Below are 27757 nucleotides of genomic sequence, written 5' to 3'. Positions count from 1 at the left end.
TGTATATGGGAGCAGGCTCCTTAACATGAAGAAAACCACTTTTAAAAAAGTCACAGTAATTATTCTATAATAATAAATATAATGATAAATATATAAGATTGAAAATATGCATAATTCTAATTATTACAGGTAGAATTATTGGATTTTTCTCTGCATATGTGCTAAACGAGATGTTGATTTTTCTTATGTTATTAATTCCAAAACATCAAATGAAAATTACTTAACTTTTTGCTCAGTTAAATGATTATAACATATATGGTTAATGAGCAAATTAATGAGTGGTGAATAATTGTGAACCTAAAATTCTAAAATGGGATTTCTAATATTGATTCTAAATAGTAAGAGACAGTTTAAATTTGCAGTCATTATTGACAAGTGTAAGTAATCACTGCACTTAATATGTGCTTTTGAAGTCTTAATGAATTTTTGTACCTTTCTTCCTTTTGAGTCATCCTGTCATTATCTGTGGAAAGATGATCAGGAAATTATGTAACATGGATACACAAGAATCACTTGGGACACACAAGGGATTCTCAGCAAGAAATTCTCTGTGTTATTCTCCTGCAGGTGCTCTCATTTTTACCTTACCTTTCTTAAAATTATGATTTGAATATGAGAGGATGATGAAAGTTGATTCTAAAAGATACATTTTATGAGGCTGCCCAGGGGTCACAAAGCCTTATTCCTGGTGGGTACAAAGTATGAAATCAAGCTATATTTTCTAGCAGTCAGCACTCATTAGCATTGAGTATTTAACTAAAATATTCAAAATATTTTCAAATTCCACATTTCCAGGCGAAACTCCACCCACTGACTGTCTGGTTTATACTAAATGTGCTCATCAGAGAGACTGCAGCCTAGTCAGATGAAGTATGCTTCTTAAAGAAGAACTGTGACAGGGTTATGTCAGCTGGCAACTTCTTTGTGTAACCCAGTCCACAAAAGGATTGTATGCAGAGAAGTTCACTAACCTTGTGTTAACATTGACCGAGCTGACAAGAGGAACATATTGACATTTACTTCAAAACTCACACAAACAAACTCACTTTTTGTTTACAGTTAGATACAAAGGCCCCTAGTTTCTACAACCTAATCTTCTACCTAAAACCCCCTACTATTGGAAATATTCTGTATCTCTTCAGAGATCCTCACAGCTTTCCTGAAGTGTGGGAACCAGAACTAGCTGTAATACTCAACTGACCAGAGCTTCGTAAAGGTTCAATAGCCATGCTTTTGTGGTCCATGCTTCTATTTGTGAAGCCAAATATCCCATATGCTTTGCCAACCACCTCTGAAAACATCTATGCACTTGAACCAGCATTCCCCCTATTCCCGTGCATTCTTCAGAACTGTACCATTAATACTTATATGTATTCTCTTTATTTTGCATCACTCTGTCAGTTCCAGCTAACAGTTTTGTTCTAATTCACTAATTGGACATGGGCAGACCACACAACTTTTGGGAGCTCAACACTTGTGAAAGTACAGGACCATAGACACGTTGAGATTGTGCAATAGATGAGATTTCTGCTGCCCGTACAAGGCATTTCTTTTTGGCAAAAGCAAAAAGCTATATTTACAAACTACTTTTTTCTTGAGGTAGAGGAGGCAAAAGATTCAGAACTAATAACTTGTGATTAATATCAAAATCTACACAAGAGCCAATAATGCCTTTAAACAAGACCAAGGGCAGCAGCCTAAAGGAAATGCTACAAAGGTGGGAAGAATAAGCTCAGTAACTTTTTAACTCTGTGTTTGTGATTGAAGTCTAAAAGGCTCCAGCTGAGTGAAAAGAAGGGATGTTTACGTAACTCTGTACAGGATATGGCCCACACACTGACTGTGGCAACTCTCCTTCCTGTTCTTGAAATGGAATTGAGGTGTTTTAGTTGCTCATTTTTAGCCAGTGAAACATGATTGCTCTGAGCAATTACTTTCACTGATGAGTAAACTTCATGGATACCACACTTGTTCTCATGAGAGTTGAGAGACAAAAAAAAGACCGTTCTCATCAAGTTTGGTTTCTACCATCCTGGTCATCGTAGGATTAATATTAATATTGACTAGTTTCAGCAATCAATATCTATGAACTCATTGACAACAGATCCAGGAATGACATGGGGAAATATCTAGGGTTGAAGAACTATGGAAATCATGGCCTGAGCTCAGACCAAGGAAGTCTAAAAACCAGGGTCTGTCTTTTCTTCGATATCCATAGAAGCTTCACCACATGTAGCAACCAATTAGTTTCTGTGTGGCTTCTATACCTTTAAAGGATAAGGATCCCCAGGGATCGGCCAGTCATTCAGAAGGTCAGCAACTATTCACTCTCAATGCAGCCACTGAGCATGGTAACCACTGCTGAGGGAGGAGGCCCCATTTTTGAGGATCCTGTGCCTGACAGAGGTTCTTTCCAATTCCCAACCCTCACAGGTATTCCCCTGTCCTGTCCATCCTGGTTTCCCATCCCATTCTGCTGGGCCTGCCACCCTGGTCCCTGCAAAACACCAGACTAAAATTCTTGAGTTTTACTTTTAGTTTGTTCCTGGGATGTGGACATCAATGGCCAGGCCAGAATTTTTTGCTCTTCTGTAATCACAGGGGAGAAAATGAGGGTAAGCTTCCTCTTGAACTTCTGCAGTCCTTGGGATGTTCTGGCGCCCACAGTACTATTTGGAAGGGAGTTCCAGCGTTTTGACCCAGCAACAGTGAAAGAATACTGATATGTTTCCAAGTCAGAGTGGTTTGTGGTTTGGAGGGAAATTGTCAATTGTCTATCCACTACTTTTGTCCTCTGAAGTGAGGTGCTGACAAAGGAACCTTGGTGGGTTACTGTAGTGCACCTTGTAGATGGTACATGCTGCTGCCATTTGCGAAGGGGCTAAATGTAAAATATGGAGGGTGGGATGCTAATCACATGGTTTGGAGGACCCATTCTGAGGAAGGGTCACTGGACCCGAAACGTTAACTCTGTTTTATCCTTCAATGATGCTGCCAGACCTGCTGAGTTTTTCCAGCAACTTTGTTTTTGTGCCAATCACATGGGCTGCTTTGACCTAAATGGTGTCAAGCTTCTTCAGTGTAGTTGGAGCTGCACTCATCCAGGGAAGTGGTAAGTATTCCATCACATTGCTGACTCCTTTTTATAGATGGTGGACAGACTTTAAGGAGACAGGAGGTAAGTTGCTCGCTGTAGAGTTCATAACCTCTGACCTGCTCTTGCAGCCACACTATTTGTATGGCTGGCCAGTTCAGCTTTCATTAATGGTAACCTCCAGGATGTTGATGTGGAGGATTCAAGGGGATATGGTTAGATTCTCTCTTATTGGAGATTGCCATGGCCTGACACTTAAGTGGCAAGTAACATTCACATCATACATCAGCTCAAGCCTGGATCTTGCTGTGTATGGACACAGACTGCTTCTCCATCTCAGGCGTTGTGAATGGTGCTGAACTTTGTTCGCTGATCACTGCACAATCCCCTTTCTGAATTCATAATGGAGGGAAAGTCATTGCTGAGGCAGCTGAAGATGGTTATACTGAAGACACACCCCTGAGGAACTCATGCAATGATGTCCTGGAGCTGAGATGATTGACTTCCAACAATGAGAACCATATTCCTTTGTGTCAGCAATGACTCCAACCAGCAGGAAGCTTTCCCTCTGATACTCATTGATTTTGTTTCGTCTCCTTGCTGCTGGGTTCTGTCTTGATATTAAGAGCTGACACTCTCGTCTCACCTCTAGAATTCAGCTGTTTTGTCTGTGATGATATCAGCAGCTGAGTTTAACTGGCAGAATCCAAACTGAGTGTCAGTGAGCAGGCTATTCCTCTGTAGGTTCTAATTGCTAGCACTGTCAACGACATTCTCCATCATGTCGCTGATAATCAAGAAAAGACGGATTAGGGGCAGTAACTAGCTGGGTTGGATTTGTCCTGTATTTTGTGCAGATGACATACCTGGACAATTTTCCATATTGTCAGGTAGATGCAAGTGTTGTAGCTATATTGGAAAAGCTTGGCTAGGTCATAGAACCCCTACAGTGTGGAAACAGGCCCTTTGGCCCATCAAGTCCATAACAACCCTCAGAGCATCCCACCCAGACCTGTCCCCCTAATCTACACATCCTTGAACACTCTGGGCAATTTAGCATGGCCAATCCACCTAACCTGCACATATTTGGACTGTGGGAGGAAACCGGAGCACCTGGAGGAAACCCACGCAGACACAGGGAGAACGTGCAAACTCCACACAGACAGTCGCCCAAGGGTGGAATTGAGGCAGCAGTGCTAAGCACTGAGCCACTGTGCCATCCCAGATGTGGAACAAGTTCTGGAACACACATCTTCAGTATTATTGCTAGAATGTTGTCAAGGCCCATCGCCTTTGCAGTATCAAGTACCTTCAGTCATTTCTTGGTATCACTGAAGTGAATCAAATTGAAGACTGACATCTGCAATGCTAAAGATTTCAGGAAGAGGCTGAGGTGATTGATCCAGTTGCCACTTTCAGCAGAAAATGTATGCAAAAAACCCCTATTCAACCTTCTCTTTTGCACTAATGTGCTAGACTCCCCCATCACTGAAAATGGGGCTATTGAGTTGCCAACCACCATTGACAACTGGATGTGGCAGGACTAAAGAGGCACAGTAGAAATTCATTCCAATGAAGAAGAAACATATTAATGGAGGTCTAAGTGACCATGGCTAACAAGGGAAGTCAGAGACAGCATGCAAGCAAAAGGAAAAGCTTACCGTGTGGTAAAGGTTAGTGGGAAGCCAGATGATTGGGAAGATCTGGTAGATAATGAGCAAGTTAGAGAAAGGAGAGCCAGTGGATGAGATTTATTTAGATTTCCAGAACGTCTTTGACAAGGTGCTGCACAGGACGCTGTGAAATAAAGCAAGAACCCATAGTGTTAAGAGCAAGATACTGACTTCAATACAAGATTGGCTAACTGGCAAAAGGCAGAAAGTGGTGATAAAGAGGTCTTTTTCAGGATTGCAACCAGTGGCTAGTGGAGTTCAGCAGGGTCAATGCATCAAACTTAGGTTCTGAAATGAGGGCCGTGGACGAGGAAAACCACATGACAAAAAGTCAAAATCACCAATAAGAGCAGGCAAGGAAAAACCCCAAAGTGGGTCATCTGAGACAGAGCTAGATGTTCTCTCTCCTCTCCCCCCACCGACCCAGTGTTTGCCCTTTAAAGTCTGGCAGGAGATGCACAATGGTTCTGCCATTCTCACGTTCTGATCACTTAATCTGAAATATTAACATCTTTTCTCCACCAGCACCCTATACCTACTAACCCCACCATCAACACCTCCACCCCCAACTATGGCATAAATGCTGTTCCCTTCACACTTCACTTTAGCTCTGGTGAAGAGTCATCTAGACTCAAAACGTTAGCTTGCTCTCTCTCTCCATGGATGTCGCCTGACCTGTTGTGATCTCCAGTATTTGTTGTTTTCAGTCCAGATTTCAGCATCTGCAATTATTTGCTGCTGACTATATTGTAGCTGATTAAAATTGGTTCCTGCTCTACTACTGAGAAAGGAACTAACTGTTTGGTGAGTCTCGAGTAAGAGGTCCAAGTCTTCTCTATTAAATTTTTAACCTAAGACCATTAGACATTGGAGCAAAAGTAGGCCATTCATCTCATCTAGTCTGCTCTGCCACTTAATGAAATCATAGCAAGTCTGATAATCCTCAACTCTGCTTTCCTGCCTTTTCCCTACAAGCCTCAATTCCCTTGCTGAGGAATAGTTGGTTTATCATAGCCTTGAATATACTTAATTACCCAGCCTCGACAGCCCTCTGGGGTAAAGATTTCCACAAATTCACTATTCTCTGAGGGAAGAAATTTCTCCTTGTCTCTGTCGATCCCTCATTCTGAGATTACGCTTTCTAATCCTAGGCTTTCCCATAAGGGGAAACAACCTTTCCACGCCAACGCTGTCAAGACGACTAAGAAACCTTCTTGTTTCAATAAGTTTGCCTCTCATTCCTCTATATTCCAGTGAGTACAGACATAGCCAACTGAATCTCGCCTCTTAAGACAATTCCTCTATATGTGAGGCCAATCTAGTGAACCTTCTCTGGACTGCCTTCAATGCCGATTTATCTAGGATAAGAGGACAAAAACTGATCACTGTGTTCCAGCTGTGGTCTAACTCATGCCTTGTATAGTTTTAGCAAGCCTTTCCGACTTTTATACTCCATTTTCTCTGAAATAAAGGCCAACGTTCCATTTGATTTCCCTATTACCTGCTAAGCTTGGATGCTAGTTTTTTGTGATTAATGCATGAGGACCCCCAAATCCCTCTGTGCTGTAGCTTTCTGAAATCTTACTCCATTTAACAAATATTCAACTGCTCTATTCTTCCTGCCAAAACGCGTAACCTCAAATTTTCCCACACTATATTCCATCTGCCAAGTTTTAACCTGTCTAGCTCTCTCTGCAATCTCTTTGCATCATCCTCATCACTTTGTACATATTTTTGTGTTATCCACAAACTTGGTACAGTACATTCATTTCCCCAAAGTCATTAAGATATATTGTAAGTAATTGCAACTCTAGCACAGACCTCTTTAGCACAACACTAGTTATGGGCTGCCAAATTGAAAATGCCCCTCAATCCCAACCCTCTCATCTATTATTTAGCCAATGCTCTATCATTGCTACATCCAAAAACATTATGCCTTATTTTATTAACCTATTATGCAGTGCTTTATCAAATACTTTCTTGAAATCCAAATACATTGCAGCCCCTGCCTACCCATCATCTATCCTGTTTGTTACCTCATTAAAAGAATTCTAGTAAATTTGACAGGCATAATTTTCCCTCTCTGAAGACATATTGAGTCTGCTTGATTACGTAATGCATTTCTAAATGTTCCGCTCTTACATCTAGAAGAAGAAGCTTCAACATAGTGTAGAAATGAATGTAAAGTGAATTAAATGTATAAAAGGCAACATAAGTAAGTAAATAATAAAATTAAACAATTAATAGTCATCAAAGATGGAAGTTCAAGTGATGGATCAAGGCTGTAACAAGTGGAGCTCCAAGATGCCATTGTGGCCCAGGACAAACATGTCTGCAGTAAGTGTTTTAAGTTCAAGCAGCTTTGTCTCATTTTATGAGCTTAAGGGTGAACTACAGATATGGTGATGCATCAGGAAGGGAGAAAAATTACCTGAATTCTTTTTGCCAGAAGGCAGTCAAACCACTTAGGACACAGTTTCAGCTATGGTCAGTGGTCAGAGAGGAGCATGTGACTATGGATAAGGCACTTAAGAGAACACAGCCTCTGCAATTGTTCAATACGTTTGAGGTACTCCGAGATGTTTTTTTAGCTTGCTATTCTTTCATTCTTATCTATCTAATCATTTGCGAATCATTTAATCATCTACCTACTCCTGCACTTTACCTCTAGTGTTCCAAAAGGATCAATCCTTACCCCTCTCCTATTTCTCATCCATGTCCTGTGTGGAATTATCTAACAGGATGGCATTAACTTGCACATGTATTCTGGCAACAACCATCATTACCTCAATACGCCTCTCTAAACTCCTCGTTGTTGCTGAATATTCAGACTGTTTATTTGACACCAAGTATAAATGAACATAAATTTTCAATGGGAGGGGACAGAAACCATTCTTCATGTTCCACTCCAAACTCTTTTCCCAACTATTGATTCCATCTCTCTCCCTGGCAACAATCTGAAATAAAGCAAGTCTATTCACAAAATTAGTGTAGCACTTGAACCTGAGATGAGCTCTCAATCTCAAGCTTGTGCTTGCTAACGTAATAATCTGCTTTTGTGGCTCAGTGTCTGCGTTTTATCGTGCTCCTATGTAGGGCTTGGGATATTACGTTAGGTTAAAGTTGCTATACAGATACAAATGTTGTTGGTGCCATTGATCAAACCTCAAACTAGATAGGTGGACCCTGGCAATCTGGCTCTTACAGTACCCCAGCAGATTGTTAGTGTGGGGCACTGCTGTCAGGCAGTCCAACAATGGGCCATAGAGTGCCTATAGAGAAGGGATTCTACCCCATAAACCCACTGGGAAATGACTGAGGTGTATCAGGCAGTCTGCCCACACACTGGCCCTCCCCACAATTTCAAAATACCTGCAAGTGTTACAGCGTCTGGGTGTATCCTTCCCCTCCCGTGGCAATACTGCTGGAATGCATTCAGTCTTATGCTGGGAAAAACATAACATCTCAAAGTAACACTAAATCAAAAATAAAGGAATATTCTAATGTATAAAATGCCACATCCAATCTCACAAAATCGAGGTCGGTAATCCTGTTTAGTGAGGAATAATGAGCAGGGAAATCTAGTGCAGCATCTAAACTAGCTACCTACACCGTGACTCACAGACTTTAACTCACTGTAACTGATTAAAGCAGTCCCCATCAAATGACCAAATATGTCTAATTTTTCATGAAGATAATAACATGATGTGAATCTCAGCATAGCTCACAAACTGAACACGATATTGATGATAGTGATTCTGACCTGCTGACATAATTATTCATACACAGAACCAAAGCCCAGCTTCTTGACTTGTCCCAGTAAGAAGCCCATCATAACTGAAGCACATCATCATTTAGAACTTTGCTCATTATTTTGGTGTAAGAATGAAAAGATGCACTAAGTGGGTGCTGACTGACAGATCTGTGAGAAAGTCTGATGTTAGCCCTCAGTTTTGGAGCTAACTGAAGAATATTACGATTTGGATAGACTTGTAGGTACTAAATTGATGGATTAGGAAATGTTGCTGAAAGTGATGACATTAGATAGACAATGGCAAACATTCAAAGAGCAAATGGGTGAACTGCAAAGATTGTTTATTCCTGTCTGGCGCAAAAGTGCAAAGAGAACAGTGACCAAACCTTGGCTCACAGGGAAAGTTAGAGATAATATTAGATGCAAATAACAGGCATACAAACTGGCAAGAAAAATCATTGGACCTGAGGATTTAGAACAGTTTAGAAGTCATCAAAGGAGAGCCAATGAATTGATTAAGAAAGGGAAAATGGAGTATGAGATTAACTTGTGGGGAACATAAAAACTGACTGTAAACGTTTCTATAAGTATGTAAAGAAAAAGATGGGTGAAAATTAATGTAGGTCCCTTAAAGAAAGAAGTACAAATATTTCTAATAGGAACTTAAGTAGTAACTGACAAACTAAATTCATACTTCACTTCTGTCTTCACAAAGGAGGACATGAATAATGTACCAGAAATGATGGAGAACACAGGGTTTAGTGAGAGGGACAAACTGAAGCAAATCTGTATTAGTAAGGAAATAGTGTTAGATGCATTGATGGGATTGGAGGCTAATAAATCCCCAGGGCTTGAAAATCTACATCCCAGAGTACTTATGGAAGTGGCCTTAGAAATAGCAGATAGTTATTTGAGAATATGACTAGTAGAGTTGATCGGGGAGTCAGTGGATGTGATTTGTTTGGACTTACAGAAGGTTTTCAACAAAGTCCCACATAAGAGGTTAATGTGCATCCTGGGATGGTAGGATTGATGTATGAGGAGAGATTGAGTCCATTAAGATTGTGTTTACTGCAGTTTAGAAGAATGAGGGAGGATGTCATAGAAAGTTATAAAATTATAACAGAATGAGACAGATTAGAAATAGGAAGGATGTTCTCGATGGTGGGAAAGTCCAGAACCAGGGGTAATAGTTTAAGGATAAACCTTTAGGACCTTTTATGGCTGGGATGAGGAGAAATTTCTTCACCCAGAGAGTGTAAGCCTATGGAATTCACTACCACAGAAAGTGATTGAGACCAAAACATTATGTTTTCAAGAAGTAAGTAGATATAGCTCTTGTGGCTAAAGGGAACAAGGGATATGGGCAGAGAACTGGCTTAGGGTATTGAGCAGGATGATCACCCATGATCCTAGTGAATAGTGGAGCAGCCTCAAGGGTAGAAGGGTGTCCTCCTGATCCTACCTTCTATGTTTCTATGTAAAAAACAAGCCTGCGGGTTTACCACTGAAGAAATGATTAGTGACAATTTTCTGTGGAGTGCACTAGTGGATACACAACAGATCATTTCAGGATAGCTTAGAGTGGAAAGCTTCTTAAATGGATATTGTGAGTTTCTGGCAGAGGAAGATTAGAGGATGAGAAATGCACCACACAGAGAGGAGAAGACAACCACTTGCCGACCTCTTTCTCAGCTAGTGACGCTGCGCTTAATTACCTTCTCCCATTATTCCTCCAGACCAATAGCGACCCTAAGCAAGACTACCAGGCCCCACCCTTTCTCCTGGGAACTCCTATAACGTCACCATTAAGGTACAGTATAACATCACACTCAGTCTTAAACATGAACCCCTGGGAGAATTTTTTTAAGAAATGTTGCTAAAGTGAAGTCTTTCATAAAAAATTCATAAGAAATCTCCAGATGTTTGTCAAAAACCATATATAAAAATGATTAATAGGAGTAGGTCATTCAACCCCTCAATAATGCACCATCCTTTGATAAGCTCATGGCTAATCTGATTTCAACATCGATGCTTACCTCCTACGATCATTAAAGAATCTATCAAACTCAGCTTTCAACATATTCAGTGACTCTTCCTTCACTGCTTTCTTTCAAGAAAATTTCACATACTAATGATTTTAAATGGGAGACTCCTTATTTTTAAACTGTGTCCCCAGGTTATGGTTTCTCTCACAAGGGGAAACATCATTTCAGCATTCTTCCCAGCAGATCCTTTCAGGATCTTAAATATTTCAGTAAGATCATCTTGTAAATAAAGGGCCAATCCGTCCAATGTTTTTTTCATAAGACAACCCTTTTATCCCAGGAGTCAGTAAAGTGAACATTCCTCTTTAAAGCCGGTCCATCCTTAATAACATGTGAACATTGAAAGTTGAACAATGCTTCAAGTTGTGCTGGAAATCTTCAGTGACGACTTATTTGCTGTAAACTGCAAACAGAAATGCTTACCATCAGAACAACATGCAGCATCTTTAACACGTGCAAGAAAGCAACTCAGCCATCAGTCAGAGCTTCACAATTCTCCAGGAGGCTGTTCCTAAAGCAGAATTTTTTTGCAGTGTTTGGGCAATAGAGAGAAATGTGGGAGAATATAACAAGGATTAGAAAATCTTTTTCTGTACATTGAGAAAAAAAAGTCCAAAATTCATCTTAAGGTTTGAACAGATAGGTGAGATACACACTGGTAAGCAGCAAGCACCTTATATCCATGTATTTTCATCTCGTTATAGGCTAATCCTGCCCAATTTCTATGCAGTTTGTGATTCTCTCACTCACCGGTGAGACAAAGTCAGAGGTCACACAACACCAGGTTATAGTCCAACAGGTTTATTTGCATTTATAGTCCAGCAGTTTTCATAGCGCACGTCCTTCAGCAGGTGAAGTTACTTCGAAAGCTTATGATTTCAAATAAACATGTTGGACTATAACCTGGTGTTGTGTGACCTCTGACTTTGTCCACCCTAGTCCAGCACTGGCACCTCCATATCATGGCTACCATCGACACTAGTGAGAACCACAGACAGCACCAATTCCCACCTTGAAAGTGAGGAGGGTTATCAGGTGAATGTAACTCAGCAGTTGCTTCTCCATGTCTCCATGTTCACGTCCATTCACCAACATCACCTTGACTGTCTCCACTTTCCATTCATGCAAGTCACCATGAACTAAGCACCAGTCAAAGCACATCATCATGGCCCATCTTGGATGAACTCATAATACACTTCAGTACTTCGCCATTGCATTTTGGAGCTCACCAACATCTTACAATGCAATGCCAGGTCATTCTACACACAAAGACTCATACCTATCTCATGCCTCAGCACAGGCATATCTCATGGCTCATGGCTTGCTTTCATAGTGCTCAGTCACTTTGCACTTACTTAGTCGCTCTCAGCATCTCTGTCTTGTTTTGCTTTTTTGCGCATTGCTACTTCATTCAGAACCTACAAGGTCACAGCATCTCTTGCTCACCTTGCTTCTTAGCACAGATGGAAAACCAGGCAGGTTGTCATGGTTTCAGCACTGAACACTCAAGGGCATTTGCTGAATGGCGCCTTCCAATGTCAATGTCACAGCTACAGCATGTGCCAGCAATTTGTGTGGCAAACACATTGCGTATGCTTCAACCAAATGTGTCTGAAAATCAAAGGTGAGAAGTCAATGGTGGAGTGAAGGAGAACCAAGATCAGTCAGAGGATGCCACCAGTTAAGGGCATTGCCCAATCTCAGTTCACAGTGTTTGCCATTTTTAATCAAGTGCTTGAGTGATCGAAATCATAGATTCTGTGCCTGTCCAGTCTGGGAATTAGACCTCCACAGATCTGAACCAGTCCACGGATTACAGCTGAGTGAGTCAGAGAGCCATCAGTCAGCAAGCTGGACAATGCTCAGTTTAAGATGTCCACAAGTCAGTTCAAAGTACGGACCATGGACAGTCCTGGGCATTTGGGCAGTAAAATCAAGGAGGGTTATTATGGAGCAGTCCATGCTGTGTTGGGTAAACTGGGGAACTCACATTGGTGACCTGAATTATTATGCTGAGATGCAGAGGGGATGATAATTGTGAAGGGGGTAACTCAATAAAGAAGTGTGGGAGACAACAGAACATGGGGGAGGCATGATCAACAGTCACCAGTACCCAGCTTCTATGGAGGATAGTGCATCACGATGTTGGCATACCTCAGCTGTACCCCTGGGATGACAGAATACACAGTTAAGTACAAGAGTGTGTGGGGAGACAGGGATGATCAAATGGGGTTGACAGGAAGGGCAAGGCAGAAAGGAATATGGAGGTTGCTGGGGCCATGAGTCACCTGGAGCTTGCTTGCCGTTCAATAAGATCATTGTTGATCGGATTACTCCACAGTCCCACTTATACCCAGTAACCTTTTGCCTGGCTTCTGAAGAATTTACTCACTTCTACAACTTTTGAGGAAGGGTGTTCCAAAGACACATGAAATCCTGAGAAATCATTTCTACTTATCTGTCTAAATGGGGGCCCTTATATTTAAACAGTGAGCTTCTGTTTTAGACTGCCCACAAGAGGAAACATCCTTTCCACATCCATTCTGTACAGTCCCCTCAGGATTTTATATGTTTCAATCTTCACCCCTTACTCTTCCATATGCCCGTAGATACAAGCCTTGCCTGTATACCCTTACCTAAGGCAACATGCCTATTCCAGGTATTTGTTCAGCAAACCTTCACTATTATAATAGCTTTCCTAATTACACACTGTAACTGGATACTTATTTTATGTGATTCATGTACTAAAATATCCAGATCCATCTGCATTTCATAGCTTTGGAATCTCTCACCATTTAAGTAATATTCTTCTTTTTTATGCATCTTACCAAAATTGCCAATTTCACATTTTCCCACATTATACTCCATTCACCAAATCTACGCACACTCACTTAACCTATCTATATCCCTTTATAGTTTCCTTATCTCCTCTTCACAACTTACTTTCCTACCTACCTTTGTGTTATCAGCAAATTTAGCAACCATACCTTCTGTCCCTTCATCCAAATAATTTATATAAATTGCAAAAGTTGAGGCTCCTTCACTGATCCCTGTACCAGGCCAGTTGTTTCCTTTTGACAAGCAGAAAATGACCTATTCATGGCTACTCTGTTTCCTGTTAGTTAGCCAATCTTCTATCCATGCCAATATGTTAACCCTTTCCCATGAGCTTTTGATTTTTTACATTAACTTTGATTTCACATGTTATCAAATTTCATCCAGACATGTAAGTTAAGTACATTCAGTAGTTTCCCTTAATCTACAGCATGTTAATTCCTCAAAACACTCAAATAACTTGATTAAATGTCATTTTCCTTTCACAAAACCTTGTTGACTCTGTTGGACTACTCCTGAATTGTTATACATTCAGCATGGGGACTATCATGGGATAGATGAGCTTTAGTGCACTTAAAGATAATTAGTAAAGTTCAGCAATTCATGCAAACTTTATACTATAAGCATTCTACAAATTGCAGCTAGTGCAATCACACGTGGAGAATATTTCTGTAACTTCCACTTGAAAACAGACCAAAGAAAGACAAAATGACCGATTTGGCATCAGGTATTGGTGAACTTTTCATTAAAATACCACACATACTGAAGTGTAATTGATAATTTAGCTAATGTACCTGGTTCTGCTCACACCAATGTTAGCAGAATAAATAAATGATCATATCTGGTTCTATATGGCTATTAATTCAGTGTGCAGTACTTTAGACTGTAGTTATGTGAACATACCATTTCAGTGCCCACATTCAGTTTTATTCTGAATATGATGTTTTAGCTTTTATTGTAGAAATGAATGTCCTGTATGGAGATTAAGATTAATGCTTTTATGTGTCAGACACAGAAACCTTGTTAATGTATGTTGCCCTAAACTTCTTGTATCTATTACTCCTTTGTAATCGATAGACTATGACTTTCACCATTTAATTTAAAAGCTTTTTCTCATACTAATGTATTGTTCCATATTTATACTAAAGGCCTGAAAATATTCTTCCAAAAATGCAATTTCCTTTTAATCTCCCAAGTGGATTCCTTCTCCATTTTTAACAACAGAGGAATTATGTTTATGCTAATTTGGGGAATGGGAATTGCAAATCACTTGGTAGTGCGGTACACATGTTGGATATGTAACTAAATTAGTGTGTCCAATCTTAACTGTATCATGCCTTCTCCAGCAGTGTGTACATTTTTGAACAGATGCTTCACTGCCAAAGGGCCAAACCACTTCTGTTTAAGCATTTAGTAGTCACATTTTTCTAAAAGAAATCTGTACCTCCTAAGAATCAGTACCTTCTTTAGATGTTTAGTGCTTGACATTAGCATGTTGCTGCCTTATTAAAGTAGCCACGTGGCTCCTTTTGCTCAGCGGCCTTATTTAATTTAGACCCAAATTGACAGCAAATATAACAGATGCCTCACCTTGCTGTTCCATTCAGCAAAGATCAAGGGACCAAAATCCCAGCAGCTTCAAGTTTTAGTTATAACCAAACAGCTTGGGCCCATCAGCAAATTGTGTTGGCATATGGTATAGGTTTATGATCAATCTTGCATGTGCTTTGCAATGAGAGTGATCATCCTTCAGAAAATACTCTTTAAAGAAAACAACGTGCAGTTGTGTTAACTAGCTTTGCAACTAGCATCGAGCAGACAATGAGTTCATTTAGTTTGAGTTTAAAATACCAGCTTCACAATTTGTTCTTGATAATATTGTACCAACTTTTAAAAATAAGAGATTAAGATTAATGCTTTTATGTGTCAGACACAGAAACCTTGTTAATGTATGTTGCCCTAAACTTCTTGTATCTATTACTCCTTTGTAATTCACTTTTACCTTGACCAGCATCATTTTGTCTCATTTATTTTACTTCGTAATTTTAGCTCATAGGTGCAAGCAATCTGCGAAGAACAGACAGTTTATAAAATACATTTAGAGGATACCTCAAAATTCAGATATCCTTAGATCACATTTTACAGCTGATGTGGATAAATACTGAAAGACCAGTGACTAATGTATAAATGCTGCGAGATTATTATATATTTAGACAAGCTCACTGATAATCAAATCCCTCCCCACATGCCATTGCACAGTAAGGTAGTTTTGTTTCCCTTGCTGCTGTAGTGTGCAAGCGAAAACTATTGAGGCAAGACTGGCTGCTTACAGCACAATAGGTAATTAAGGTATAGTAGGATTATATGGTCCCATGTGTGTACATGCAAATACATGGCAATAAATGATGGTTGAGCCAGCGATGCCCTCGTTCCATGAATGAATAAATAACGAATATGAGGAAAGTTTGAAAGTTTGAACTTTTGGCCTCAGCTACTGTCACCATCTTTGATTCTAGTTGGAAAGTCCTCATACAATGGTCATTTTCTTTCCAGTTACAAGGAATCATTGAGATAATATTTTTATTTAAATGCGAAACATGCATATTAACAAAAAGAAATCTAATGCAATTATTTTTGGAGACAATCTAATGAATATCTCAAAATGAGGTTCAGAACTCACAATGTTTTATTGCATTTTATGAAATCAGCATAAGAAAAATCACAATCATGGTGGAAATTTGACATATTGGACCCAAAACCACCTTACCTTTCCCATCACTACATACTAAAAAGGTTGAATATGTATCCAGTTGAGAGCCAAATTAACTAAAGGGTCATCAAATAAGCTTGATTGATTATTGATGGGACGTGAAATCTAATTTTAGAATTGACAGTCAAATGTCCATGAGATAAACATGTTTACAGCAAAATAACATATGTTTCAAGGATTACATATCTATATTAGTAATTTTCCAAAGTACTTGATTCCAGATTGATAATATTGGCTTTTGGAGAGATTTAGAATTGTTTGCAATAAGGTGTGTAACCCTCAATTTAACATGTTGTGTTTGCCATTTTCAAATAGGCAGCACCAGAGGTAGTTGCGACATCAGAATAACACGTATACAGAAATGAGTATTTTAACATTCTTCCATAAGCTAAATAGGTGCAAGGATACTGCAGAAAAAGTGTCCATGCTTGAAATGTCAGCCTTACAGCATTAACTCATTGAAAATAAGAGTTCCTATCAACTCAGGGTTACTTGAAATTCTGCTTCATAAACAAGTTATAATTATTTTTTTCCAAACTTCAGTCATCCTTTTTTCCCTTCAGCAATAAAGGAAAAAATGTGCTAATATTTATTCTAGATCTCCTATTTGCAGCATTTAAACAGTTGTTTAATAACTCATAACTCAACCTGTGTGTCTCATTTTCGTATTATATCTCTAAAGTAGTTTTGGAGAGGCAAAAACAAGAATTATTTTAGAAATTATACTATGACATGATAGTTATATTACAATCAAAGATATGAATGTTAGGTCAAAGCTTTTCTTCAATAGCAGCTCCTTATTTTGTCAAGTGGTATCGGATTAAGATCTCCAACTGGAGGCTGAAGTGAGAAGAATGCAAAAAGATGAAATGACTCTTGTTCCAGGCATATCAAGAGCACAAGGCCACCCTTTTACTCAAGAACAAAATGTTCCAAGTCATTATTTAGCTGTTCCTCCATGTCCAATTTTCCATTTACATTTCCAGTGTGTCCAATGGCTATTAAATTAGAGCTAGGATGGAAGGTGGGAATGCAGTAAAAAGTACAGGCTATTAAATCCCTTGGAAGACATGGCTGAAACAGCCAATATATCATGGTTTTATGTTTTTTTCCAGTGTAACATTTCTAAAAAAAAACCTGATCATTACATCTTCCTGATTCAGGTAAAACAAAAGGAATGCTCCTTTCACTTATAAACACTGGGATACCTTTTCCTCTTTTAAAGAACACTTGCCAGATTTCTGCTGAAATAAAAAAAACAAATTCAAAAAGATTTTTTTTAAGTGCTTGAAATAATCGACAGATGTTAGTTCCTAATAACCACATCTAAATACAATCATCCTTCCAGATGAAAATACATTCATCAGTCAGGTTGCTGTGTAAGGATTTACAGAACCCAAAGGGTTAAATTATGCATTTGTAATTTTGCAAGTAATCTCCACATAAAACGAGTACAATACATTTATTTGAAAAAGTTCTAACTTTCATTCTCCAGATATCTTAGTTAGCTATATTTACCCCTTTCTCTTCTTATGTTACGTTCTTATGTTTTACCCCTCATGGTTTGGCCATCATTCCTGTAGACCTTAACTCTGTTCTATTGGATGATTTTGTTAAATTATTTGAATAAATATACAAACGCGTTCTTGGTATTTAATAAGAAAAAAATTAATTTTTTTAAGGTAACAAGGCAATTGCTGAACACAATTACTCCAAGATGAATTTTGATGTTTCAGCATTTCACATTCTAAGGAGTGATGAATTCCTAAGCCTCTTGGTCAGAGACCCCCAACATGCACAAACACAACCTCAACTGAACAATTCCTATGAAGGCAAGCGAAAAAAAAAGACTGACGTGGCTCGTGGCTCTATTACTATACGATTGATCTACCGTGGCTTTTCCGCCGTGAGCTAAGTTTGGATCAAAAAAAGGCTGGAGATATTGTCAGATTGGACAAATGCCCTGCTTGTGACAAGGCAGATTTTTACATACTTAAAAGGTGCTGAGGAAAGAGTACTGCTCTGCGTTGTTACGTGCACATACGTACGAGAAGATATCCGCTTCCTTGGCTCTCTACCTGGCTGCTACACGCACTGCACTTATCATTCTGAATGTGAATTACCATGAGGTTACTTTAGGCTTTTAGCTTGTTTTTAAAAACTGCGCAAAAGATAATAAAATTACACTGTATTGCAAACCTGTATTGGAGTTTCTAAACGCCTTTGCTATTTCAGTACATTAAACAGAATGGCAGAGCTCAAAGCTTTGCAAATTATCTAACCAGGATGTCCAAATGCTAGAATTGGGATGCTGATAGCAAGGATTGCGTATCGTGTAAGACATTTGCAATCATTTAAAATAAATTAAGTGGATAGTCAACGAGTGATTAAAACATTTAGCACTATCAGGTCACCTTTAGTTTAAAAATGTACAAGTGTAGTTTAGATATTTAGAAGCATAAAAACGTTTAGTCTGAAATCAGATGTATTGAGGTGTGAAGAATAAAGACAATAAAGATCAGTTGGTTGCTCGATTTATGTTCAGAGATTCAACAGACTTCAAATATATTGAAATTTTACTTGTGGGGCGTTTGACTACAGATGAAGTAATTGTGTTAACATGCAAAAATACAAATTTACGTAAGCAGTGGTGATTTAAATGTACAATGATTCATATTATTACTTTGTATTTACATTAGTGAATAAAGAGAAAATGTGGACATTACTAATTCCACGATTATCCTAGACAACAAATTGCACATAATGCATGGAAAGAAGAATTTTTGTTCTCTGTGTCTTTGAGCTGGGCTAATTTAGTTTAGTCAATTTAATTTTTTCGCAAGAAGAAATTGGCTTTTAAAATGCCCTGTAGCATATGAAATTATGTCCTGTTTCGAATAGTTACAATTGTAATGACAAAAATGAGAAAATGTGCCGTAAAAGGAGTTAAAATTAAAATACAACTGCAATTATCATCTTTTTAACTAAATAAAAAAGTTTTTCACCTACAAATGTACAGATTACAAAAATTTTTGCTGTTGCAAATTAAAAGTGCAAATATAAACAGCTAAAATAAATGAAGTCAGCATACTTTAAGTAGAATATTAAAAGTGTAATCAATGCAGAGCAATTATGTGGTGTAAACTCAGCATAGGCGTTTGTGTCACTTAAGTGATCGCTACTTTGATGAAGACATTACCTCATATTTTAGTGATTAGCACCTCTTTAAAGTAGGGCACAAAAGAATCTGATCATCTGATGTCTGTTATTTCCAGACAATAATTTCAATCCGATAAATGCATCAAGTATAAACATCATTTCATATTGTTGGGGTGTATTAGCAGTCTAAAGAATTTAGAAAATAATCATTAACACTTTATATCAATATGTTGACAAAATCATTTTCCCTATACTCCATTTAAGGATCAATTCTTTATAAAACTTGAAGATAACACTTAACAATTTTATATTTACTGGAATGGAGAACAATCATACTGGGGGAATTTCTGATATTGTAAAATAGATTCAGTCATGTATGACCAATAATGTTGTATGGAAATTGCAATACAATATTGTGTTTAGTTGAAACAAGACTGGAAAATGCCATTTTGATTTTTGCATCAGTTTCTCCTCATCCATTTATTTAACAGTTGAAACAAATGACCAAAATAGTGAGATTATTAATTAAGCTGAGATCCATCGTCTTCAGGCGCATAATTTGAAACTTTGTTTTTTAAAAAAGGAAGTTTAGTAGATTCTTGGGTTGGATCCATAAATTGCTTTATTAACTTAAAATACATCAGTGGTCTTCATAAAAATAGTGATCAGAGAAATTTGTCACAGACTTGTTGAATTTTTTATTCAATTCAGTTCCCACTTAGTAAACCAATTATTTTAGGCAATTTTAATTTTGGTGCATAAAACATCAAATAATTACTGCAATTACCATGCAAATCAGCTCTAAATTCAAAGTAACTTCTCTTGAAAGTTGACACTGCATTGTACAGTATTAGTAATTAGCACTGAAATGTTTACAAAACTCCTGTATGCCACTTAACAAAGGTGTTAATCAATTTAAAATGAAAATCTAATGTGTTTATTAAAAAATGACATGAATTTCATTCATAACATATTCATTCCAATTTTAACAGCGCCAAATTTCAATCCCTTAGACAACAGTGTTGGTCAAAATAAACTAGTAGTTCTGTACATTTATTTGCTTATTAAAAACACAATAATGCAAAGAAATACTTCTTTGCAATACTCGAGCAAGTTCAGTGCAAGTTCAGGAAAATAATTTGTATATATTGATTACTGAGTCACAGTACATCACTGTATCTCGCACTGTAATATTATACAATTCTAATTAAGGTCTTTGAAAATTTCTTCAGAAAATTTATCAATTTAGATTAGCTTTTCACAAAATCTCTTGAAGGCATCACAGTGAAACAAAACACAACTTGGATTCAGACTGCCATCATGGTAGATGAACCTTTGTACTTATATGCTGCAATCTTAAGTTTGTTTACTGAACACATCTTAATAAATTGAAAAATATCACTTTATACAAACCGACAGCATTCTATATTTAGCTTAAGTGGAGTTTTTCTTCCGCACTTTATTCTAAAAAATGAAATGGACAGAAGGTACAGTTTTTGCATGCATGCACCTGTGAAGTAAACTGAGCTATACACATAGTGGATTGCAATAGAATATTTGCTAGTTATCAGTGTACAAAACGCCATTAGAGGTGATGGTTGCATATGCAATTCAGAAACCGAATTAAGTAACATTCTGCCTATGGTACAAAATTGAAGTGAACAACTATAAGTATACATTTAAAACATATCTTGCATATTACAACCTTAGTTCAATTTCACAGACCTAACTTAATCTTATGCCAACTGTCTGTAAATTTACTTTACATCTGTGAATGAAGTCACAATCAAAATAAGCATACATAGGTATCATTCAATCTTATTGTCATAATGATTTATCTTGTTAACAAACGAAATTGGAATTGAGCATTCACCTAAACAAATAAAGACAACCTCTTGCATAACTGAAACTCTACAACAATTACACGTGCTTTTTTAAAACATGCCCTTTAAATTAATGTTTGTGAAAGTTAAGTAAATGTGTACTTTAAAATTTGTAGCAATATCACAGCACATAAAAGCTACCAAATATGTAAAATTTTATTTCTGTACATTTTCAACTGCTTTTGAACTTTAAATACTTTTCTGTGTTTGGTTTTTCAGTCAAGTGTGGCTTTTACAGTCATTCAGTCCAGCGAGGTTTCTGTGATCGCATATTACCCTGTATGATATTTTGGAAAACCATTTCTTTTTTCATTCACTATTGCTGCTGTCTTACAGTTTCCTAAAGAAAGATATTATCAGCCAAGGTCTTTGGAGAGATGGTTGGCAGTGAATAAATCAATTTGTGTCATTTTATGTAATACATCCATTTTACTTTGTTTTAACAGTGTCCTTAGTTACATTGTGTGCTACTATTCCATATGTGGATGTACGCACAAAGTCTTGAATAATATGTTAAACATGATTGAATGTATGTTATGCTGATCTGTTACAGAATATTACAATAATAGATAGAGATTATCTGCATTGATTTTACAGAAGTCCAAATTCAGTGTTTGCACTGTGCACTATGGCAAACTTCAGCAAGCACATGGGCTTTAGTGGAGATACTTTTAAAAATAATTAAAACAAAACTAAGAAAATTAACATTTTAGTATGTTAAGAAAATTATCAGACCAAATTTCTTATGATAACACAAATCTGCGCACCATTATACTAGTCAAATTTGTTCAAAATTGATGTAAATTCAAGTGTGCACAAAGTTTGGCTAGATGGAGATGGTCCTTAAGTAAAAGGGGGGGACTTTGGAAAACAGGGAAATCCCTTAATTAAAAATACAGATACTGAATCCAATTCTAGAGATTCTGAAAATCCACGATTTTTTTTCAATCCTCTGATAAAGATCAGGCAGATTCAAAAATCCTTGCAAAATTTATTTTATGACATATTGGTAGGTAGTACTTACAATTTTGCCATGACCTTAAACAATAATGAGCAAAAGATTAAGCAAGTGGTTATACACAGAGCTTCTTTTGGCAACCTCATAAATTTTGTTTGTAAACCAAGGGAAACATTCATGTCCCATGTGATTTTGATGAACAGCTCAAAAGCATAATTAGACCAGGACTTTTCACTATCGCTCTTCCCATATCGCGCACTTGCATGCCCACCAAATGTGAAATGTTCGCCTGTTCTCTCAAATGTGATGGTTGTTGAACTTATTTTTAGTGTCATTTGATAAGCTTCTCTGCTCGCAGAGAGACATCCCACTGACCCAGCCACTGGTCATTGTCTATACCAGTTCACATCAAAGCAGGCGCGCTTTGTCAGGTTTCGACTCGAATATCCATTTTGCATTTCATGTACAGTATCGAAAGTGACTGCATCATTCGAGCTTTTTCTCAGCTGCTGCTTTCTTCTCCCCCACAGTGTTTCTGCTCATACTGACAGCATTTCGGATTGTCGTCTTGACAAGATGGTTGGGGAAAAATAAAATAATGAAATTTATTTTTTCCCCAACATTTTGGAAAGGGGTTGCAGCAGGAAGATATAACTTCATTGTTTGGTTACAAACAAGGGTACTTTTTATTTCTCCCTTTCGAACGAAACCAGTGCCAAGTATGTTTTAAAAATCCAAGCAAAGCTTAAATAGTGATAGGTCATTCAATGTCAAAAAGCATAAAAAAGATGAGCAAAATCTTCACAGGCTGCTGCTTGCTGTTGCCTTTAATTATATTAATTAAACTTTGAAATTCTCATGCAAAGAGAGTTGCTGGATTGTGACACTGTAAAGCCCTTGGAGATTTGTAGAATGGGGGGATAGCAGCCGTACAACCTTGGGTTATAAAAGGAATGCTGTATTTTGTCTTATCTATTTGTTTTATATAAATATTCAGATCAATGTGAATGCTTTAATAGGATGAGATGTTATGAGCAATTGGACACAGGAAAGCACCGGCCACAATGCTTGGCCTCAGAGCACCAACGTCTCAATTTCTGCAGCAGATCTTTGGTTATAGGCACTGCTGCTGTATGATAACGCTCTATTAATTTTCTTCTCCAGCACATAATGAAAGAAAGGTGTCTTCAAAAACTAAAGGGCAAAGTCTAGCTGATTCCCATACCTTGGGGCATCCTGCCTACATTTTGTCATGCGTGTGCACTTTTCAGTGGAAAATGACAAGATTTTCAGTCAGACGGTTCCCGTAAGGCATTGTAAAGTGGTGAAGTTGGAAAGATCTTGTAATGTGACATCGCTGAAAGGCAATGAACTTATGCACTGGGTAGTCCTGGTGGGATTGTCGCTCCGCCTTTGGGTAATAGGCTCCATTCTGACAATACACTCTGTCTATAAAATGTGATGACCCAAAACAGCACATTACAATCAGACTACATTCAGACTGGAAAAAAGTTCAAAGTGACTCCAAGTGCCAAGAATTGATGTACTTTTCTTGTAGGGGGTGATGGGTGTTAATGTTTACTTTTTGCTACTGCTGCATGCCCATTACTGGGGATTGAAGATCAGGAGAGAAGCAACGCATCTGTCAAGAAATCGCCAAAGAGTTCTTGGTGGGTTAAAGAAAAATCTGTATTGCTCTTGCTGCAGTTTTGTGATGAGTTAACAAAAAGCATCACCAAGACTGTGTTTTGCCCATCTTTAGAGAGGATTACTGATGTCAATTGGAAATTGAGAATCCTTTATTATTCTTCAGTCGGCAGTAAAGAAATAAAACAGCTCTAGCTTCTTCAATTTTACTGTGTCTGGACTCGGCTGAAGTTTATACAGCGCCCCTGCAAAGCGAAGGGAAAATAGTGAAAAATTATATAAAATAACAATGTTCTGTGAATGTATAATTCAACTACTATTAACATATAAGTGGGGGACAAGAATAGTTAGCAACCATTAAATACATTCATTACCTTTAGTTTTCTTCTCACCTTCGTTTATTCTTTATATACACCTGTCATTGCAAACACAATATGGGCAGAATTCCTAGTAGCTAAAACTATTTGCTTTTTGGGTTTGATTGAGTTGCCATTACTTTACTGGAGTAAAGTACTTCTAGGAGTTAAAAATAATTAGACCATCAGGTCCTGCATTGTACCTGTCACTTCTGCAGAATGCCACAGTGGACATTCCATTGCGTACCTCCATGTAATCAATAGAAGAAAAGAATAAATAGTATACAAATAACAGCAACAGATAGTAGTGAAGACAATTTTTTTAAAGAATGTACAATGCAGCACTGATCTTTCACTTCAGAGATCTGGCTTCAGATCCAGTTTTAATGAGTCTGAAAGTCTCACCAGATGTTGCAATGATCCGAAATGGCCAGCCTCAGTCTAGATCAAGGTATCAAGAAACAGCTGGATGCACTGTATGCTGCAAAGGCTATGGGCTCCAATAACATTCCGGCAATAGTACTGAAGGCCATAATGCGCCACACCTCTAGCCAAACTGTTCCAGTGCCATTATAACACAGGCATCTGTCCATCTGACAATGTAACAAATTGCCGCAGCACGTTCTTAACACAAAAAGGGGAAACCTTACCCAGCCAATTACTGCCCTATCAGTCTACTATCGATCATCAGTAAAGTGGTAGAAGGTATCATCAACAGTGCTAGCAAACAGTACTTCTGTCTGCTCCGTGATGCCCAGTTTGGATTCTGGCAGGGCCACTCAGCTCCTGACCTTATTACAGCCTTCAGTCAAACAGGGACAAAATACTGAATTACAGAGGTAAGGTGAGAGTGACAGGCCTTGCCATCGAGGCCGTATTTGACCAAGTGTGGCATCAAGTCGCCCAAGTAAAACTGGAGTCAATGGGAATCAGGGTGCAAATTCTCTGCTGATTGAAGTAATACCTGGCACAAATACTGAAGAGGTCCATGTCCAAATGCAGCAAGAGCTGGACAAAATCCAGATTTGGGCTGACAAGTGGCAAGTAACATTTGCACCATGCAAATGCCAGGCAATGACCAGATCCAATAATAGACAATCCAGTCATCATCCTATTGCCATGCTTGATTTTTGTCGTATGATCAACAAATTTGTTGCCCAAATTTGGAATACCAGCATCACAGCTGGCAAGGTATGCAGTATCAGGATAAAACCAAATCGCCTTCTGGTACACATAATAGACACACTGCTTGTGACCTTATCCTCAAAGAATGTCACGTAAGGCCCATAGGAAGTATGTCATTAATGAATAATGTTGCAAGGTCTCTTTACCAATATTAAAAGTGGCAGTGCGCAAACCAAATTTGGTTTCATATTTCATATTGAGTCATAGAGTCGGAGATCTACAGCACAAAAAAAGCCCTTTGACCCAACACGTCTGCACCAGTCAAAAAAAAAAATCCATCTAACTGTTCTCATCCCATTTTCCAGCATTTGGCCCATTGCTTTGTATGCCTTGGCATTGCAAGCACACATCTAAATACTCCTTAAATGTTATCAGGGTTTCTGCCTCTACTACCTTTATGGGTAGTCAGTTCCAGATTTCCACTATATGTTGGGTAAAAAAGTGTTGCCTCACATCTCCTTTAAACCTTCTGCCCTCCATGCGACCTCCATGCATTTCAAATAATCATATTAGCGTTAAAAAGTAAGGTGTAAATTATTCCTTTTGAGAGTTTTCATGGATGTGTCGATCTAAGAATATTAAACACAAGTCTCCTGTGATGGATGTATTTCACATTCAGTTCCGTAAATGCATAGTAACTATTTTAGGAATATTACGAATTCGCCTAGCCCACACATTTCCTCATAAAGGATCTCAAATTAATGAGACCTTCAATGGAAGAGTAAGCACATTATACAAAGGTTGCATCTGCTTGGCTGTTGCAACAAACTGATAAATGATTTTCTGCTTATTCATGGGCAGACATATGCACAAATAATTTATTAATTACATATCTTATAGTTAGGTATATTTTACTACCTTCACCTTCGTTATTAAATTGTAATCGATTTGGTGCATGAAACCAAATAAATTGGAAATTAGGGCGAACCTTTTAAAAACAAACTTTCTGAATCGTTACAGGCAAATTATCTCCCTATATGAGCAGCTTTAATGGTATTAAGGCACATCAGGGTAAGGCAAGTGTCCACCATACGATTCAAAATATACGGGGTAGTGGGTATATTTGCTCCTGAAAGCCACCAAATTTCTCAGAAAAATTCAATCACTGGGCAACCAATAGGGAAAAGGCTGTTCCATATGTAGAATGGACAGAATTAAAATTAAAAAAAAAACAAAACCCGAAAGAACTGCAGATGCTGGAAATCAGATACAAAAATAGAAATTGATGGAAAATTTCAGTAAGTCTGGCAGAATCTGTGGAGAGAAATCAGAGTTAATATTTCGGGTCCAGCGACCCTTCCTCAGAAACTGTGTTCTGAAGAAGGGTCACTGGACCTGAAACATTAACTCTGATTTCTCTTCACAGATGCTGCCAGACCTGCTGAGATTTTCCAGCAATTTCTGTTTTTTGGACAGAATTAGTGAGGAGGTGCTCCTCCAATCACAGTGAGCCTGGCAGCAGCAAACACAGCAGTGAAACAACCAATGATTGGAGAAGGCATGAGAAATTGGGAAAGGAAATGGTGGCTTTGGGAATCTTTAGCCAGGTGCCATGAGCCATGTTTCTTGCCAGGGGCTGTGGCCTTTATCTTTTTCAAAGGCCTTTCCCCATGTCTTTTGCAGAGGGCTTTGCCTTTTGCCTTTTCTTAGGTACTGAAGACATGTATTTTGCAGTGGGCCTTTTATTGGGGTGGATGGGCCATGTCTTTTGCAGGAGACCAGAGCAAGGGCCATCTGGCAGGAAGAAGATATACCTACAAGAAGGAAGAAGGGAGAAGGTTCTGCAAGAGGGTTGACGGAGAGGAAGACTTTAGGATGTATTGAGAGAAAGGGAGATGGCAAGGGAAGGGGGAAGAAGGAAGTCTCAAATGAGAAAGAACAGTTTTAAACCTGTCAACAAATAAGTACGTGGCTAACTGGGAGGGAGGAAAACTTGAAATCTTGGAGGTAATGAATTCCTCGCAAATGAATGTGGAATACTTAGCTTAAGACTGCATAAGTTCATACGCTACTAAATGGGAGAATATAGCGAACACTAAAGTATTGGACATTGTGTGTAAATTATTAAGTTTAAATCTTATATTGAGATCTGAAATGTGGTTAAAAAGGGAAGCAACCACCTGATTCAGATGTTCCAGTTGTGTGTTTTATGCAATATAAATCCATTAGCTGTGATCTCACTAATTTGAAGGTATGTATGGGGGTGTTGGCTTTTTCTGTGCAGAAGTCAATTTTTCACAAAGATAGTAGGAACTGCAGATGCTGGAGAATCTGAGATAACAAAGGTGTAGAGCTGGATGAACACAGCAGGCCAAGCAGCATCAGAGGAGCAGGAAAGCTGACGTTTCGGGCCTAGACCCTTCTTCAGAAAAATGATTTTTCTGAAGAAGGGTCT

General features: G+C 38.3%; 1 protein-coding gene across 1 annotated transcript in view; it reads right to left on the bottom strand.

Moving 5' to 3' along the window:
* Positions 1-20761: 20761 nt before the first annotated feature.
* antxr2a (ANTXR cell adhesion molecule 2a) overlaps positions 20762-27757 on the bottom strand; it is a 220896-nt gene continuing 213900 nt past the window's right edge. Inside the window, exon 18 of the mRNA XM_048602572.1 lies at positions 20762-24066. Coding sequence (XP_048458529.1) covers positions 24028-24066 — 39 coding nt within the window. The 3' untranslated portion in view covers positions 20762-24027. The remainder of the gene's footprint in view (positions 24067-27757) is intronic.

This window comes from Rhincodon typus, chromosome 1 (genome assembly GCF_021869965.1).
Source record: "Rhincodon typus isolate 14 chromosome 1, sRhiTyp1.1, whole genome shotgun sequence".
NCBI lineage: Eukaryota > Metazoa > Chordata > Chondrichthyes > Orectolobiformes > Rhincodontidae > Rhincodon > Rhincodon typus.
Note: the sequence above shows the minus strand (reverse complement) of the source record. Positions and strands in the feature narration are given on the sequence as shown.